Source organism: Heterodontus francisci, chromosome 5 (genome assembly GCF_036365525.1).
Source record: "Heterodontus francisci isolate sHetFra1 chromosome 5, sHetFra1.hap1, whole genome shotgun sequence".
NCBI classification, from domain to species: domain Eukaryota; kingdom Metazoa; phylum Chordata; class Chondrichthyes; order Heterodontiformes; family Heterodontidae; genus Heterodontus; species Heterodontus francisci.
Genome location: NC_090375.1, coordinates 108,909,369 through 108,929,932, shown reverse-complemented (window position 1 = coordinate 108,929,932; position 20,564 = coordinate 108,909,369). Strand labels below are relative to the sequence as shown.

Sequence of the window (20,564 nt, the reverse complement as noted above, 5' to 3'; positions counted from 1 at the left end):
TGTAAATGAACCAGGCAGGTCGTCTTGAGTTTAAACAATGTCATGGAACTTTTTTCTTTCTCCTCTGTTTAAAAACAGTGTGCCTTTATAAACTAAGGGGCACAGTGTGCCAACAACTGCACTCGTTTCCTAAGCAACAGGAGAGGTGGTCACATCGTATTACAACTTTTGACTCTGTATAAAAGACTGGCTTGAACTAGTTTGATCCGGAAACCAGCAAAGTGTGCTCTGAAGGAAGAAGTGGTCTATATCTCAGCAGAAAAATCTACATGAGCCACAGGCTGTTATTGCCTAAACAGGGGGAAAAACCTCTGGAAAAAGAACATTTGCGTTTTTGGACATAGCAAATTCCTTCTTTACTTCCAAACTCTAAGAGGTCTTTGCCTCAGTAGTGACACTGTTGTCTGTTTGTGTTTGCTGGAATTCACAGTAAAGTTTCTACTGAAAGACTAGCAACTGTAAGATCCAAATAGACCTGTTGCTATACTCCTTGTTAAAACTGTGTAACCCCTGCTGCAACCAAAGTGCTTTTAACGCCTACCCTAAAGACAGTTCGTCGAATTCGCCTGGAGACTTTGAATGGCATCTGATTATTCTACTCTGGGACGACTCAGCAACCAGAAACATAACCCACAAAGACTTACCACACAACTACTTATTTATTCCTAAGAAACATCATTTTTAAACCAGTTAACTGTTGGTTTTTGAAAGCAACTGTTTGTGCATTAGGGTTAAGAGAAATAAGTTATAAAGTCCTTAGACAAAGGTTTATCTCAATATTGTTTAAGATTTAGTTTATCAATAAATAGTTAATCTGTTGTTGTTTAAAGATACCTGGTTTGGTCTGTTATTCTGGGGGTTACTAAAGTGTTTAATTTGGCTAATTAAACTTTAATATAGGACCTGTCGAGTAATGGGACTGAATTGACACTGCATTACTCCCACCTCGCTCGCAACAAGATGGATGCAAGTTTATTAACCTCATCACTCTAAACCGGTTAAAATTACTAAAATACGTGATGCATTCACGCTCATATTCATACAAGAGGAACACACACAAATGGATACAGACAGGAAAAAAATAAAGTTGGGAGGTTGGAGTAGAGTCCTTAATAAAAATGGAATTTAAACACGCAAGTGTATCCCCAGTGTCATTAGGTGAAATTGAATTCTTGAAGTCCTCGCTGGACTACATGCACAATTGCAGCTTCCTTCTCTGGTTCCGGAAGGCCAAGAGACTTTATCCGTCCTCCTTGTTGATGACTGTCAGGATCTCCAGATTGGAGGTTTAGCTATAGCCAAGGCCTTCCTGGGACTTTGCTGGAAATAGAGAGGAGAGATGCTCCTAATTGGAGTTGTTACTATCTTTGAGGCACAATTCACCAACACTCAGTCACACAGGCAGTCATGTCATGTGACCACCTATGTTCGAAACAGAAGTTTCTGGAAGGTTCTTTGAAATTCAAAGTTTTTCTCTCAAACTGTGCAAACATACTTGGGGGGGGGGGGGGGGGGGGGGTTGGCTCTTTCAAAGTCAATGGGTGTCGATGGCTTTTGATGACCAACATTGACAAAACCATTCTGGTCAATCTGGGAGCACTCCCATTGTTCTGGCTAGACTGGGCAATCACCTGTCTCCCTTTGGCTTCTCATACAAATTGTGCATGGTCATCTTTAGCTGTTCTGTTCTGCTTTTTAAAAGTTATTTGTAATCCCATCCAGTAAAAAGTCCCAGGCAAAATTTCATATGACAAAATTAATATTTTCCATTTGGCATGTGGGTTTTCTGCCACGCTACACATGAAGGACAAATTCCTGGAACCTTTTCCTACAACTTCTCTGTTTTTCCGTGACTACTGAAGACGCTATCTTCGCTCCAGCCAATCATTCCTCAGGAATAGGCCAACAAGCAAATTATGGACAACTCCTAGAGTTACCATTCCAGACATTAGGTCACACTATAGGTGCACCTGACACAAAGTACGGGTATATCCTCCCTGCCGATACCATTCGCTAAAACCTTGGCATTCAGTGTGCTCTCTGGTGGAAAAGTTATTCCTTTCCCCAGCAAGAGTTAGAGTTGCTCCTGTATCACTAAGTATAACTATAGGTTTACCTGCCTCACTTGAGGGATAAGGAGTTATTTTTCCTTTTGACAACAATTCCCTATAACTCTTAGGTATCTTATTCACATCCCCCGCACTCTGTTTTTGTACATGGCCTTACAGCTGTCGTACTCTTGGTCAGGGCCCCTTACTCTGCATTGGCTTGGTGTACCCCAATAAGTCCCATCGGTTTACCCCACAACTTCCTGCATGAAGGTGTCACACCTTGTGGCAATAGGAACACTTAGCTTTGTGAACCTCACTTAAACCCTCAGCATCTCTCTTTCTGGCCCAAGGAGATCCCAGGGTGTTCCCAGCTGTCCCTTCTTGTCCACAGCTGCTTGCCTTCCTTTCACCCTCCCATCTTCTATCCTTCTCTGGTTTGTGGGGATGACACAGGGTTTGGGCTTGTAAAAAAGCTTGTAATCATCAGCAATTTCTGCTACCTGTTGAAACCTTCTGGTTCTCTACATGGGTTCTTAATAACGGAGGGAGTGAATTTTTTAATTTTTCCAGGAGAAAATGTTCCCCAAGGTTCTCATACATAGCCTCGACCTTCAGTGCCGGCATCCAACAAGCAAAATTAATTTGCTTTACCCTCTCAAATTCTACACAAAAGTCTGCCCAGACTGTCTCTGGAGGTTCTGAAATCTCTGCCGGTAAGCTTCAGGGACCAACTCATAAGCAGCAAGAATAGACTTATTTGACATCTCAATCTGCAGAAGCCTCCTCAAAGGATGGCATAAACATCATGAGTTCTGCCCATCAACCTGCTTTGCATAAGCCGTGTCCATCTTTCCTTCAGCCACTTCATCTATCTGGCTATCTTTTGAAAAGAAATGAAAAATGCCTCTAGTCCCTTTCCTCAAATTGCAGGGGGGCTTGTACAAATTTGAACAGCTCTCCACTGGGTCCTCGGCTGGAATCAGATCTTTCCCCACCAAAATTTTCACTGGAGTCAAGACCACCCCTTTGTCTTAGTTCCATCTTTTGAAATTCAAATTCCCTTCCTTCTCTTTCACTTTCTCTTCGAAATTCAGGCTTAAGTTTTTCCAATTCTATTTATTATTCTTTGTCAAGTTCAAGCTGTCTCATCTACAACTGAATTTTAGCTAATTCAACTGTACGACCATGTGGTTTGCCTTCTAATTGCAAGTGCTGTGGTGTTATGGCAATTATGTTTGTTTTCTTAGCTCCTGATTTTAACTTGGGGGCAACACCAACAATTCTGCCAAATCCTTTAGCCTAGCCTTGGTTATGTTGCTCAAATCACACAGGGATACATCTTCCTTCCCCAGAAAGGTTGTAGCAACTAACAAAGACATTCCAGTAAGGTAGACTGCACTCTACTGGAAAGCCTGCCAAACTGATCTTCAACGTCGCCTGAAAAGAACTGTTATAGAAAGATCCCAGTCGTCAACACTTATTTGAGATGCCAAACCAAAAAGGGACAACGGACATCTTTTTTCCCCCTCTTTTCAATTATTACCCCACTTACAATTTCACATCAGCCTTGGGATATCCCACACAAAGCCCCCAATTATATGCAACGACCGAGGTGGGAGGAGTGCACTCTCTCTTCTAGTACCACTTCTCCACAGGTCACAACATCTATTTAAATGTTTACCCAGTTACCGATACAATCAATCAGCCTTTGCTTTTTAATCCCAGAACAAAATACACCAACCAGGTTTCTTTAATAAACAAAATCATCAGTTTGTTATAGAACAAGACTTAACCAGTAAGAAAGCAAAGCATTAACATATTGAAACATTAAAGTTCCCTTTTTACCTTAGCCCCTCACACACCGGTTAACCAAAAAATTTCAAGAGATTCTCTTTGGAGCTCAGTTACAAAGAAAGACAAAAAAATACTTCGGCCAAATACTTGAAGGGAAAAAATGGAAAGATGTCAGTTGTCCCTTTTTGGTTTGGCATCTCAAATAAGTGTAGACGACTGGGATCTTTCTATAACAGTTCTTTTCAGGCGACGTTGAAGATCAGCTTGACAGGCTTTCCAAGAGAAATGCAGCAACTGGGGTTTCTGGCAGGCCTTTCAAGAGGAATGCAGCATCGATTGCTCTATTTCTTACACTCACTTCTAAGAGCTTCTCAAAGAGATGGAAAAGGCTGAGCTGGGGTTTTGTCCTTGGCAGGTTGATTTAAATCTTTCAAAACAGTTCACACCCCAAATCACTGTCCAAAGCAAAACCAAAAACAATATCTCAAGAGTCAAGCCTCCTGACGCCTATAAATCTTGACCAGTCACTCCTCTGTAAATATCTCCCCAAGGTCAAAAAACCCCTGTTGGGTAATTATCTGATGACAAGTGACTTCCAGTAAGGGTTGTTTACAAACCAAGTCCAAAAGACCTTCCTATGACCCCAGTGAACGAAACATCCATGGAATCCTTTTCAGTTTTCCCAAATAAAACAATGTCTATAATTCTAAAATACATGACTCCTCAAAAGAACTTAAATATAGAAGCACCATCATAACACCTGAGACACCAAAAATCTGTCTATTCCAGCTTAAATGTATTCAATGTTGGAGCATCCACAACCCTCTGGGGTAGAAAATTCATAACCTTTTCAGCAAGGTAATTTCTTCTCATCTCAGTCCTAAGTGATCAGTCCCTTATCCTAAAACTGTGACCCCCTGTTTTAGAATCCTCGACCAGTGGAAACGATCTTAGTGTCTACCCTATCCAGCCCTTTCAGAATCATAAAAGAATACTGCAGATGCTGGAATTCTGAAATAAAAACAGAAAGTGCTGGAAATACTCAGGTCAGGCAGCATCTGCAGAGAGAGAGAAGCAGAGTTAATGTTTCAAATCTGTGACCTTTCATCTTGGGGAGGTGGTGGCATAGTGGTAATGTCACTAGACTAGTAATCCAGAGCCCAGGTTAATGCTCTGGGGGCATGGGTTCAAATCCCACCACAGCAGAATTTGTAATTTGAATTCAATTAATAAAATCTGGAATTAAAAGCTAGTCTAAACCATGAAACCATTGTCGATTGTTGCAAAAGCCCATTTGGTTCACTCATGCCCGAGGGAAGGAAATCTGGCGTCTTTACCTGGTCTGGCCTAGATGCGACTTCAGACCCACAGCAATGTGGTTGACTCTTAATGCCCTCTGAAATGGCCTAGCAAGCCACTCAGTTCAAGGGTAATTAGCAATGGGCAATAAATGCTGGTCTAGTCAGCAATGCCCACATCCCACAAAATGAATGAAAAAAACCTGAAACGTCAACTCTGCTTCCCTCTTTCAGAATCATGTATGTTTCAAAGAGATCGCCTCTCAAAAGACAACCCCCTCATTCCAAAGGCCAATTTAATGAACCTTCGCTATACTGCCTCCAATGCAATTATATCCTTTCTTAAATGTGGAGACTGAAACTGCATAGTACTGCAGATGTGGTCTCACCAAAGCCCTATACAATTGTAGCAAGACTTCCTTATTTCTGTACTCCAATCCTCCTGCAATAAAGGCCAACATGCCACTTGCCTTCCTGATTGTTTGCTGTACCTGCATGCTAACTTTCTGCGTTCCTTGCACGAGCACATCCAAGTCTCTGAACACCAACACTTAATAGTTTCACAATTTAATATACTCCTTTTCTATTTTTACGACCAAAGCGAATAACTTCACACATCCCTACATTATACTCCATCTGCTGTCTTGTTGCTCACAATCTGTCTATATCTCTCTGTAGCCTGTGTCCTTCCCATAGCTTACCTTTCCACCTACTTCTGTAACAGCAAATTTAGATACATTACTGTCTCTTCATCCTAGGTCATTAACCTAGATTGTAAATAGCTGAGGCCCCAGCACTGATCATTGCAGCACTCCACTATTCACTGCCTGCCAACTTGAAAATGCCCTGTTTATGCCCTCTCTGCTTCCTGTCCATTGGCCAATCCTCTATCCATGCTAATATAATTACCCCCCACCCCATGAGCCCTTATCTTACCCATTAACCTTGTGTGGAAATCCAGGTATACTACATCTACTTATACCTCTTTATCTACCCTACTAGTTACATCTCCAAAAAACTAAAAATTGTCTAAACAGGATTTCCCTTTAAGTAAAACCATGTTGACTTGTTCTGCTCATACTGTGCTTTTCTCAGTGCATTAAGACTTCCTTAATAATAGATTCCAGCATTTTCCCCAATGACTGACTTTAGGCTAACTGGACTGTCGTCCACTGTTTCCACTCTCCCTTTCTTGAAAAGCAGGATAACGTTTGCTAACTTGCAAACTGATGGGGCAGCTCCTGAATGTAAGGAATTTTGGAAAATCATAGGTTGCGCATCCACTATCTCTGCAGCTGTCTTTTAGAATCCTAGGGTGTAGGCCAGCAGGTCCTCGGGATGTGTCAGATTTTAGTCCCTTAAGTTTCTCCATTAGTCTGTCTCTGCTGCTATTAATTTCTTCAATTTCCTCACTTTTTAAGCCCTTAGGTTACCATCTATTTCTGGTATGAAACTTGTGTCTTCAACTGTGAAGACACAAAATATTTGTTCAATGCAACTGCCATTTCCTCATTCTCCATGATAATTTCTCCTATCTCTGCTTCTGAGCAACCAATGCTTACTTTGGCTATTCTTCCTTTTGATATACCTATAAAAGCTCTTACAATCAGTTTTTGTATTACTGGCTTGTTTACTCTCATTCTATTTTTTCCTTTATTATAAAATCAACTTTTTAGTGACTTTTTGCTGGCTTCTAACACACTCCCAATCCTCTTTCAATGGAATGTCTTTTTGAACATTTTGAATAGTTTCTGTAAAAGGTTTCCCACAGTTCATTTACCGTCATACCTTTTAGTCTATTTACCTTAGCCACTTCTCCCCTCATACCCTCATAATTGGCTTTAAGTTTAAGATTTTTGTTTGCATTTGGAGTATGTCACTTTCAAACTTAACATGGAATTCAATGGTATGATCACTATTTCCCAGTGGATCTTTTACAATTTTACTAGTAAACTCTGCTTCATTATGCAATTCTAGATCTAAGATAGCTTTATCCCTTATGGGTTCCACAACTGGTGCAGATAAGATTTACAAGAATGGTACCAGGGATCAGGAACTTCAGGTAATGCACAGAGCACAATGTAAATGGAGTGCATCAATAAGCAGAGTGAAGAGTAATTTGGTCAGTGGGAATTCAGCGCATAGTGAGAAGGAGGGACTCCTTTTAGTTAAGCTAGTTTAAAATAAAAGCAATTACATAAAACTTTATTTTAAATAAGGTTAGATAGAGATGGCACTGCAGATGGTGTACGACATCTGTAGCATGGGGGGAGTTTTTGCAGACCAGCTTGATCCCAGGCAATCACATTTGCAGTAAGCGTCTGCATCTTGAACTTCAGCTCAGTGTTGCTGAGGTGCAGACTTGGTGATGCTTTGGGGGTGGGGGAAAGGGAAGAGTTATCTGGACATTTTGACTGAGGAGGCAATCACACCCCTTTAGGTTAGGTAGCATTTTGGATTTGATTAGTGGTCAGGAACAGGACAGACAGGTTAGGGGCTGCAGATGCAGTGGTGGAGGGGCATCAACCTTTGCCACTGCCCAACAGGATCTATAGGATGGATGGGCAAATTGACCACATCACTGTAGTACAGGAGGCCATTTAAGCGTGGGTAGGGAAGAGTGAAATGGAATGGAATTGTGGGACCCAACAATATAGTCAGGGGGGTTAGATACTATTGTCTGCAGCCGCAACCAGGAGTCCCAGTCTCCTTCTAACTGGAGAAGAACTTAGAATGGGAGGGCAAGGGTCCAGTTGTCATGGTCAACATAAGTAGCACCAGGGATGAGGGAGGTTGAGGAGCTAGGATCCAAATTAATAAGCAGCAGCTCAAAGGCAATAACCTCTCCATTACAACCGGAGGCATGTGTGAATTTGCACAGGATCAAACAAATCAGAGTGTTGAATGAATGGCTGAGTAGCAGGGTTTCAATTCATGGGGCATTGGCCCCAGTACTGGGGAAAACAGGGAGCTGTTTGTTAGGACCAGCTCTACTTAAAACAGGCTGGGACCAGTATCCTGGCAAATCGAACGAGAGCTGTAGTTAAGACTTTAAACTAAAAAGGATGGTTCAGGCAAGGGCATATCTATCCATCTAAAAAGGGAAAAGTCAAAGGCCATAGAAGTGTAGCGATTTGGGTGAAGAAAAGCATAGCGTAACAGCAATTTATATAGCGCCTTTAACGTAATAAAATGTTCTAAAGGTGCTTCACTGGAGCATTAAAGCAAAATTTAACACCTAGCCACATATGCTGATATTAGGGCAGATGGCCAAACGATTGGTCAAAGTAGTAGATTTTAAGGAGCATCTTTTGAGGAAAGAGGTAGAGCGCTTTGAGAGAATTCCAGAGCTTAAGGTCGAGTAAGCTGAAGGCACAGCCACTAATGGTGAAAGAATTAAAATTGGGAATGTTAAAGAGGCCAGGATTAAATGAGTGCAGATAGCAGACGGTTGTGGGACTGAATGAAATGAGAGAGATATGAACAGGTTTGAAAGAATTTGCATTTTAAAAATTGAGATGTTGCTTAACTGGGAGCCAGTGCATATCAGTGAGAACAGGGTAACGAGTGAACAGGACTTAATGCAAGTAAGGATTCGTGCAGCAGCATTTTGGATGACCTCAAGTTTATGGTGGGTAGAATGTAGGAGGCGAACCAGCTTGGAATAGTCAAGCTTAGAGATAATAAAGGCATGGATGAATGTTTTGGCAGTAGCAAGCTGAGATATGGGGATGTCAGGTGATGTTAACGATGAAAATAGCTAGTCTTAGTGATAGCACGGATGTGTGGTCAGAAGCTCATCTTGGTGTCAAATATGGCACCAAAATTGCAAACTGTCTGGTTCAGCCTCAGTCAACAGGGAAAGAAATGTATTTGGTGGCTAGGGAACGGAGTTTGAAGCAGAGACCGAAGACAATGGCTTCAGTCTTCCCAATATTTAATTCAAGGAAATTTCTGCTCTAAGGACAAAGTTTAATGCCAACAGTGCATTGAATAAAGTAAAAACTTTTTTTTAAACCATTTTTCCCTGATAAGATTCAAGGCACTTAATCTGAATGCACAAAACATTCGTAACTAGATGAATTAACAGCACAAATGGGAGATAATGGGACTGATCCAACAGTCATGAGACACACGTGGCTGCATGATGACCAAGGTTGAGAACTGAATATTCCAGAGCACTTGACGTTTTAAAACAGGCAAAATGGAACTGGCGGGCAGACGGGGCGGGGTGGATGGGGAAGTAAAGTAGGCTTGCTGCAATTGTACAGGGCTTTGGTGAGATTACACTTGGAGTACTGTGTAGAATTTTGGTCTTCATACGCCCAAAGAAGGATATATTTGCCTGAGAGGGGTTACAATGAAGGTTCACTAGATAGATTCCAGAGATGAGAGGGCTGTCTTATGAGGAGAAATTGAGTAGAATGGGCTATACTCAATCTAAATGAGGGGCGATCTCATTGAAACAGAGGATTTTGAGAGGGCTTGACAGGGTATATGCTGAGAGGCTGTTTCTCCTGGCTGGAGAGTCCAGTAATAGGGGTCACAGTTTCAGCATAAGGGTCAGCATTTCAGACTGAGATGAGCAGAAACTTCTTCACAGGGTTGCGAATCTTTGGAATTCTCTACCCCAGAGGGCTACGGATGCTCAGTTGAGTATATTCAAGGCTGATAGCTTTTGGGCACTAAGGGAATCAAGGGAAATGGGGATAGGGTAGGAAACTGGAGTTAATGTAGAAGTTCAACCATGATATTTTTTGACAGAGCAGATTCCATGGGCTGTATGGCATACTTTTTTTTTTTAAAAAGATTTTTTTAGATTTAGATATACAGCACTGAAACAAGCCCTTCAGCCCACCGAATCTGTGCCGACCATTAACCACCCATTTATACTAATCCTGCACTAATCCCAAATTCCTACCACATCCTCACCTGTCCCGATATTCCCCTACCATCTACCTATACTAGGGGCAATTTATAATGGCCAATTTACCTATCAAACTGCAAGTCTTTTGGCTGTGGGAGGAAACCGGAGCACCCGGAGGAAACCCACGCAGACACAGGGAGAACTTGCAAACTCCACACAGGCAGTACCCAGAATTGAACCCGGGTCGCTGGAGCTGTGAGGCTGCGGTGCTAACCACTGCGCCGCCCTAACCACTGCGCCGCCCTAACCACTGCGCCACTTCTGCTCCCATTTCTTTTGTTTTTAGGTGGAGGCAAGAGGAGCTGAGATTAACCTTCTCTGCTCTAAGGAGGACAATGAAATTTAATAAGTGTTCAAAAATATGAGGTTTTAATAGAGCAAATAAAGAGAAATGGTTCCCATTGGTAACCAGAGGATAGAATGAAGTTAATTGGCAAAGGAGCAGGGAAGTGGGGCTAATTAAATAGTACTTTCAAAGAGCCAGCACAGGCATGGTGGGCTGATTCACAGCACAGAAGGCAGCCAGATTGTATGAGCATAAATAGTTACAAGGTATAAAAGAACATGAAATCTTTTGGTGTAGTGCAGCCCAAGAAAGTTTCAAAACTAAAAGAAGAAATGCTGGAAATACTCAGCAGGTCTGGCAGCATCTGTGGAGAGAGAAGCAGAGTTAACGTTTCAGGTCAGTGACTCTTCTTCAGAAGGGTAGTTTCAAAACTACCATTTCACACCATCACAAAATAATTTCGAACTAAGTTATGGGAAGTGGACTGATCGAAGGTTGTTAGCTGGCTATTAAAAGTATGCATTTTCATTAAGACAGTGATTGGAACAAAGGCATACCATTATACCCAGTTACAAATAATTAACTAAAAATACATTAAAAACCAGCCCTGGTTCCCCATCACTTAGCTATTCCTCTGATGACAACCATAACTTGCCATGTGTAGAATCATGGGTACAAAATCAAATGCTTTGCTGCAAGCAGCTATTGAACATTTAACAGGGAACTGTTTAACTAGTTGAAATATATGATAGGGTAAACAAATGGGATTACAGCAGATAGCTTCAATTAAAGAACTAGCACAGAATGATGTGCTGAATGGGCTCCTTCGAGATGCAATTTCTGTGTTTGTATAAATTCCTAATATACATGAAATATGGCCAAAATTCAGCATTTTCACAAACTGGTATCACTGGTATTGAAACTGACTAATTCAACTTTCAATTACAGACACAAAATTCCATCTTATTTCTGCCGCTTTCCCCCCCTCCCTTGAAGGCACTATTGAGCAACAGTTCCACAAGCACCAGTCACCATCTGGTACCTTGCTTAATTGGCCAAATTTGATGTGTAAACTTAGTGTTCTGTTTAACCAGAGATAGTCACTGAACCAGATCGTGCCTCCACATCCAGTGATGGTTGCTGGACAGGAATCAGGAGCAAAAAGCCTAGGCCAATGTTCTCCTTTTCAAACCCATTCATGCCAAATGCAATATCACCACTGCTGTGATCAGCTAGTGAGAACAGAACAAGGATCAAACTTGGAACCTTCTGGTCTGACAACTTAGCTCTTTACTGCCTTAACTAGCAGAGCTCATTAATATAGAGTAATGTACATTCTAATCAAACCTTTAGCTATGTTCAGAATTGTTGTGCAGCACACACAGGGATGAGTCCAATAGCCAAAACTCTCATGTTTGGCTTGATCAGAAATGACTTCACTTGTCCACCATACAAAAGAAAAAGAGGGTGACGAGAGGTGTGGTGTTACTGAACAATCCATTTTTTTTCTTTAGTTTTTGCAAGTGCCACTGCATATATGAGATGTCACAAAGCACCATGCAAGTAGTTATGCTTGAATCGTCACCCTCTTCTCCTCCTCCCCTCACCCAATATAAGAATCTAAATTTCAGGTTTGCACTTATTCTCAAACAAATTTATGACTAATAAAAAAATACTAGTTGCTCTATCAGTAGCTACTTGTTCAATGTATACTATAATGCTTTCTGCAGTGCTTTTAAACTATTGAAACAAGAGTTTTGGCCAATTTGCACTTTCCTGGTCAATAACACTAATTTTACTCAAACATAAGTCAGTACAGAAATTTTAAAAAACTCCTGTTTTGTAGAGAGTGAAATACTTTTTTGATCAACTCTCATTGGAACGGTTCAGTCAGGGATAGACCATGTTGCAAATCCTCAACCACTGGCTTTGTTGGTCGTTCAGCTAACTGCTATCTCCATATCAAAGATTCAGCTCAACATTTTTGATCTTTCACATTTTTTTTTCTACCATCTCTCATCTTGCCATTCTTTGCTCATCAGTAACTCAACTCAGATTTTGGAATAATTTTTTTGTTTCAGCTCTCAAATGGAGAGATGGTTGTATATATTTTTGAAATATAAAATAACTTGCCACTTAGCTGGAGCCCCAACTTTTATTGTTGGCTTGCCGAGTAAGCCACAAGCAGAATTGTCAGTACATAATTTAAGAGCTATGGTAGGTGGCGAAATACAGACTGTGGTTAATTAAGATATTTCCTCTTCGCTTCCTGGAACTCTAATTGTTATTTTGGTATTAAACAATTAAAGTTTAAAAGTATTCATTGCCCTGAAATAAGGTCTAGTGTAACAGTTCTGTACCATATGTTGATTTAATCCCTTTACTAAGTAGTCTCATTAATCCCCTAAATTTCCATTATGTCTACATCTTGCCCCATAGAATGAAGTCTGAACATTTCTAATCATCTCAAACATTTGAGTGTTCATGTATTTCAAGATCTCAACAGAAAACAGATGGCACACTGCAATAGATGCATTTTAATTGCTATCAATATTTACTGAACTACCGTGCCATGAACAGAATACATGACAGGATAGCAAGTGATACTAGTCCAGAATTTCCTGGAATGGCATGAGTGGCAGCGTGCACCTTTAATTATGCCAATTCATGCCCCAATCTTCACAGTGAAGACCAAAATTTCCTCAGGAAGTAATCCTAATACACTGCAGTAGACATAATGCTAAATCAGGATCTCAGAAATAGGCACAGGCAATGGCTTAGCCCATCTGCAATGATATAAATTAAGCTGATCCATATTGGGATGACCCAAGACTCAATTCTGAAATTCAAACCCTTTCACTATGCTGGATTTGATCATTTGCAGAAAATTTTGAAGTTATAGACACATTCAGCCACTGTATTCAGTTTTCCACAACAATTTAGATTTTCTTTGATCAATGGTAGCAATTATGGTGACCTAACAGCCACCATTAATACATGATATCGTGCATTACAATTAGTCTGGTATTCAGTGCAAGTTTAATCAATCACTTGCAGCTGATTTAACAGTTTTAAGATATCAAGGAATCTTTGGCCTTAAAAGTTGGTGGATTAATTCTTGTGACATTACAAATTGTGACAAAAATTTAAAATTGAATTAGGCAACCGCATCAAGTTTAACAGATGACTATTTCTAGACCAGATTGCTCTTCATCCAAGAGTGCCCACTCCTCCAGGAGGGTGTGATGATTGAAATCATGCATTTCTAAGATTGCAGCCAGTGAAATTCAATAAACAAAAACTATTAAATGCCAACATACGCATGTAATTCCCAAGCAGCTCGTTAAGTTCCTTTCTTCAAGATAGCATCGTCAAAGAAACCAGCCCAAAAGTTACACGGGCTCCGAGAAAGGTCTAATTTATCAGAAAGTATTGGCAGTTATGTCCAGTTCAACATTTTCAGCAACTAAAATGACCATTACAGCACTTTTTAAAATACTAAGCCACATTACCTCTTCAACATTTGAAGCAGTCTTTGCAGAAGTCTCCATGAAAATGAGGCCATGTTCTCTTGCAAAAGCTTCCCCTTCTTCCTTCTTCACTTCTCGTCTTGACTCTAAATCACTGCAAGGAAGAAAATCCAAAGTGTCTGACATTTTAAAAAAAAGAAATTCATGTCTTTTTCTCCTGTTTACTCCCTCCTAAAGAAACAAACTCATGTTGGGATGCAAATGCATGAACAGCCTAGACAACAAGGAATAGAAAGGCACTGTTATTCTGAACCTCTCATGTCATCTGCACATAGATATGCTATCCATCAGAAAAGCAAAATCTGGCTAATTTATTACTCCTTTATCACAGGCCAACACCGGCATGCTATCACCGAGATCAGCTAACATAGTAACAACCAAACTTGGGACTGCATGGCTCAGAGCAACCCCAGGAAATGATAAATTATCCAATGACCCACTAGAGACAGAAATTCTGTTTAACTTAAAGAATGTGACAAAATTCAAGGGAGTAATTTATGTGGGCAAGAACCATGGCCAAGGAGATAACAGACCAAGAAGTATGAAGTTGGTGCACTTTGTTTGCAACTTGCCTATTACAGCAACATTAATAAAAAGCACAAAGCTATCCCCTGGTTTCAGTTATAGGCAGTTAGTTTGAGGTATTTTGCCAACTTGGGCTGCAAGTGCTTTAAAGTACCTTTACAGTCATAATTTCTGATTGTATTAATTTTCACAATTGCAGTCAGTTTTATTTAGTTGCAATTCTCTTCCATAAGTATCAATTATTTTCTCTTCTCAACAAAATTCTCCTCCTATTGCAGGACCATTCTGGAAGGTAGACAACCCACAACACTCTTACCATAACAGATCGCTCCTTCAAACCCAGTTCATAGATTTGCCTTCAAAACTGAGACCGCCTATGCAGCAGTCACTTGCCCTCCTCCGCCCTCAACAATCCCCTTCAGTCATCAAAATCTCAATTACCACCCCCTAACACTGCAACTTCTACCTCTGCCCTCGCTAACCTCAACACTTCAGGACACAGTTCCTGCACCACTAAACCCCTCCCCACTAAACACCTGGTTGGAAGTATCTTTCCTGGCTCCTGCACTCTTTCAGAAACCTCATCATGCTGTCCTCAAAATGTCTGACCCGAATGAATTGGTCCTCTCCCTGCAGGCCCATCCATCTCTAGCCTTTATCCTCAAATAAAAACAAGAAATGCTGGAAATAGCAGGTCTGGCAGCATCTATGGAGAGAGAAACAAAGTTAACGTTTCAGATCAGCAACCCTTCTTCAGAACTGACAATTAGAAATGTAAAAGGTTTTAAGCAAGTAAAGCTGGGGTGGGGCAAAGGATAATAGAGAAGGTGCTGATAGGACATGGTCAGAGAGAATAACTGACCAGAAGGTCATGGAACAAAGGCAAACAGTATGTTAATGGCGTGCTGAAAGATAATGCGTTAGTACAGAGAGGGTGTGAATAGACTGTAAAGCACAAAGCACTCCAAGCACAAACATTAAAAACATTTTTTTAAAAACAGAAATAGTGGGTAGGCACAGTAGAAACAAACTAACTAAACTAAAAAAAAAACTAAGATAACCAAATTAAAAAAAAAGAACTAAACATAAAAAGGGGAGAGGCGCCTGTCATGCTCTGAAATTATTGAATTCAATCTTCAGTCCAGCAGGCTGTAGCATGCCTAATTGGTAATTGAGATGCTGTGCTTTTATCCTTTCAAATCAGGTTGAACAAATCATTCCCCCTCAGTTCCACTCCACCTTTCTCAACTCTATTTAAATCCCTTGAGTCCAGTTTTCATGTTGCTCATAGCCTTTGTCTAAGCTACCAACAAAATATCTCAATTTTAACAGTAGTTATTTGTTCTGGTTTTTCTCTACTTCTCCACTACATTCAACAGTGTCTGCAATGCCATCTGACTCCATTGTTCCTACTCCAATCCAGCAATGTGGGAATTACTCCCTCCCTTCCCCCACGCCCCCCCCCCCCCTTCAATGCAATCTGTATCTCCAACAGCTTTTCTCCATACGGACTTTAAAGGATTCATCCTTGAACTTTTCGTTTCTCATCATATAAATGCCTGGTGGCAGCTTCCATATGCTGTTGGCAGTCTGCTTCTCCCCACCCCATGACCACCTCTGTGCTGACAAAATGATGTGCATGAGTCAACAAATTCTTTAACTCATCAGGAAAACAAAAAAAAAAAAATTGAGGCTATCAAAAACTCAAGTCCCTTGCTACAGATTTCCATTCCCCTCTGGCTGCTGGCTCAGGGTGAATCAGACTCTGCAGAGCCTCAGCATTCTGCTCAAGGTTATCTGAGAATTCAACCCTATATCCTCTCAGTCAGGCCACTGCTTTACCTTTGCAGTAACATCCACCTCTACTGCTACCAAAACACTCAGTGGCGCAGTGGTTAGCACCGCAGCCTCACAGCTCCAGTGACCCGGGTTCAATTCTGGGTACTGCCTGTGTGGAGTTTGCAAGTTCTCCGTGTCTGCGTGGGTTTCCTCCGGGTGCTCCGGTTTCCTCCCACATGCCAAAGACTTGCAGGTTGATAGGTAAATTGGCCATTATAAATTGCCCCTAGTATAGGTAGGTGGTAGGGAAATATAGGGACAAGTGGGGATGTGGTAGGAATATGGGATTAGTATAAATGGGTGGTTGATGGTCAGCACAGACTTGGTGGGCCGAAGGGCCTGTTTCAGTGCTGTATCTCTAAACTAAACTATCTCCAAGCTTCATTTCTCCAATACTCTCTGCATCCTGATCTTCACCCTTCACAGACTGCAATTTAGCAGCCCATATCTTGACCCACAGCAAGTTCTGTTTGCCCTCCCATGCATCACACACCAAATTTTCATCAGTCAACAAGTTCCCCTACAGCCTCACCATGCAAGCACCTTCATTCTTACATTGCTGCCATTTCTATCCCATCTCCTTTCACTCCACTGAACATCGTGGCATCTCCCAGCCAATGACCAGAGCAGCAACTCACAAATACCATTTTTAGGTTTTCCTCAAAGTCAACCTGACTTGGACACATACTGACATTCTTTCATTTTCACTGGGTCAAAATGCTGCAATTCCCCATTAATTCCCATAATGGGAATTCAGTCACTACAAAAGTAGAACTCACTGCAAACTCAACATTTAGGGATGTGACCAAATGCAGCCTTGCCAATGTTGTACATGTACCAAGTACAACTAAAAATTCCACTAGTGGGGAGACAACCTTCAGCTGTCTCAGCTCACTGGAACTCCCAGTCCTTAAAACCCTCCCAACCTGCTTTTAGAACTTTAAGTCCATTTCTTAAGTCGTCATTGGTCACTGCTCAACTCCCTCAAGGAAGCTTGTGCCATCAATCTTTGCTTCAGTTGTGAAGTGCACTGGGATGTTTTTCCATGTTAATAGTGCTTTATTAATGCAGTTCAATTATATAGTTTGTAATAGATATAGGTAATGTTAATTCCACATTAAGCTGATTTTAAATAGGTATTTAGTGACAATTTTTGCTTAATTTCCTCTAGTTATAAGCATCCCATTTCACAGTCCTTTGTTTTTCTAGGCAAGTGAGCCTGGAAGACTACAAAAGCACCATGACATCAAAAGAGAAACTGCACTGTATCCTTTGTGTCTCATCACAGCCCTTACACTCATCTAAATGCATTGGTGGCTTATGGTACAGTTAGAGGACCAGCTCTAAGGGGAATCCAGGACAAGAGTGAATTCACCAAACATATCCAAACAGCTGGCCACGAGCTACACGAGTTTTCATGCAAGAGTCTCGACAGACGTCAACAGCTTTGACATTTGGATAATTGTCATAACTTTTGAAATGCAAGTTGGTACCAATGAATAAAATGCCTGTTCTTTTACAGCAGAAGTGCAGACAACTATTTGGTGCATTGCAGGATAACGGTGCAAGCGTGGCAACATCAGTACTAATAGTACTGACTGGTTCATCTGGAGCAAGTCAAATCATTGGACTCAACATCAAGACTTGTGTAAGAGGGAGAGACTGAAATTCATTGAACACAGACTTTCTCTGGGGAAGGCAAGTTTTTTTTTAAGAAAGGAGGGATGGCTTCCATTTGAGTTGGGTGGGTGCGGAGACATTCGAAGACTATTAAGACAGCTATTGAGGCAGATTTAAGCTACTCAAGACTGGGCATGTGCGAGTTAACTGCATGTGACACATTTAGAACAGATAGCCAGGAGTACACCAATAAATACTGAAACTAAAGACTAAGTTCAAAAATTTAAACCATAAGGGAGGGAGAATTCTAAAGCAGCAAGTTGATTGACAAATACATTGAGTCTATGCAAGAATTGAAATAGATCTATAATTCTCTGCAGCCCTGGCAAAATTAATTATTGTATACCCCTGAAACATGCCTAGATGCAAATGATAGATCAACTTTAAGGTTTACAGGATTTTGGAAAAAGACTTGAATTTATACAGCAGCTGTCACGACCATAAGACACTTTTCCAAAGCACTCCACAGCCAATTAAGTACTTTTGAAGTGTAGTCACTGTTGCAATGTAGGAAACGTCGCAGCCAATTTGCACACAGCAAAGTCATACAAACGGCAGTGATAATGATTAGTCTGTTTTTGATGTTAATTAAGAGGTAACTATTGGGCAGGACACCAGGGATAACTCCCCTGCTCTTCTCCAAAATGCTGCCATAGGACCTCAGGAAGCAGACAGGACCTCAGTTTAATATCTTACCTGAAAGATAGAACCTCCACCAGTGTAATATTCCCTCAGTACTGCACTGAGGTGTCAGTCGGTGTGCTCAAGTCCTGCAGTGAAACTTGAACCCATAACCTCTGACTCAAGAGGCACAAGTGCTACCACCTGAGCCACAGCTGACACTACATCTAAGCAAGGACAGAAGGACTGGATAAGACAATCCAGCTATATTTGTTCACAAACACCTCACTATCCCAGATAGAAATGACTTCAGCTCTTCACTGAGGCTATCTGGATTCAACGGACACAAATTAATGGTCACAGACCGATCACTAGCTCTTGTCATAGGCCCCTTGGTAGAAGTGCTCTTTGCGATGAGACACTTGGAACACAAATGACTGAAACATCAGAATTTGGTAAAGTTTGTGCATTGAGGGATTTTAACTTCAAACATTTAGTGGTTCAATGGAGAGTTTTCACATATGGGTAGGCCAGATGAAAGGTTCATTGTTAATAAAACTGACTGTTGTCTCCACATTAGCATGTTGTGTTGGACAAGAGGTAATCAGGTACTTGCGTAAGTTTGTAGTCTGGGGAAGGAAAATGACCGAGGAACAGTGACATTATAAATTCAACCTGAAAAGTTACCAAAAATTCAAAGCTAGTATCAAATTTCAAGAGAACTAAATTTGCAGAAAAGGCAGAGGACTTAAATTGGGTCAACTGAGCAATCCGACTAGTTGGGGATAGTAACACCCATGAAAAACTGAATCTCAAAAACATTCTAATACAAAAGGAAGCCATAAATACCCTTAAAATGAAACAAAAAGAGCACATGATGACTAACTGATCATGTTCATGGATTAATCAAACCTAAGCATTAAAAGAAAACCACCTTCAAAAATAGGTATAGGCATCATGTTGAGTTTAAGGCACTTATAATGCAGATTAAATGACAAATCTTTGAGTCAAGGAACAGGGGCAAAAGTTCAGACATTAGAAAAGGGTGCATACATTTGCAAAGCTATTTTTAGAAAAGTGAAGAGATAATAAACTTTAAAAATCATTAGATAGGCCATATCCAGCACTGGGAACCTTACTTCTAAAAAGATGTTAATGCCAAGGAAAGGCAAAGCTTTTGAAAATGTAATTTCCTGAAAAAGGAACCTCTGAGGGCTTGCATGCCTATTGTCCGAGGTGAAATTTTTATTTTCAATACTGTTTCAATGATGACGTATTCATTTCTGGGAACATCTAAAGTGGCTTTATCTGATAATTTCTGTCGTTGCACTTGCAGAATTACCAAAGTTTGGGGGCTGGGGGTGGGGTGGGGTAGGTGGGAGAGAAATGTTAGGGAGTGGGATTGGAGTGATTGTTATAAACTTAGAGCTACAGAGTTGGAATTACAATGGGTTCCAAAATGCCAATAACTCCAGTAAATAAGCTGACAAAAATCAAAATGTTCTGTGGGGACATGCCTTCACTGAAAATACTCATTCTTCAGCAGATTCGAAACCATCAATGCTACCAACAGTGATTCTGCATACTGCAATAAAAGTATTGGAATGTTGGGCATACATTCAGTTAAGGCTTTTATTGCTTTCAGTCTAACTCCTAGTCTTCGACAAGATATAAACAGTAAAACAGTATTAAGAGGAGTGGTGGGGCCGATTAGGACTAAAAAGGGGACCTAGGCATGGCGGCAGAGGGCATGGTTAAGGTACCAAATTAGTACTTTGTATCTGCCTTTACGAGGGAAGATGCTACCAGAGGACTGGAGGATTACAAATATTACACCTTTGTTCAAAAAAAGATGCAAGGATAAACCCAGCAACTGCAGGCCAGTCAATTTAAACTCAGTGGTGGGAAAGTTTTTAGAAATGATGATCCAGGACAAAATTAAGTCACTGGACAAGTGTGGATTAGTTAAGGAAAGCAGCACGGATTTGTTAAAGGCAAATTGTGTCCAATAAA

General features: G+C 40.9%; 1 protein-coding gene across 2 annotated transcripts in view; it reads right to left on the bottom strand.

The window, feature by feature from the left end:
• rab2a (RAB2A, member RAS oncogene family) overlaps positions 1-20,564 on the bottom strand; it is a 130,900-nt gene that overhangs the window by 39,637 nt on the left and 70,699 nt on the right. For both annotated transcript variants that reach the window (XM_068031898.1, XM_068031897.1), the window contains exon 6: positions 13,869-13,980. In XM_068031898.1, the coding sequence (XP_067887999.1) occupies positions 13,869-13,980 (112 nt within the window). The remainder of the gene's footprint in view (positions 1-13,868; positions 13,981-20,564) is intronic.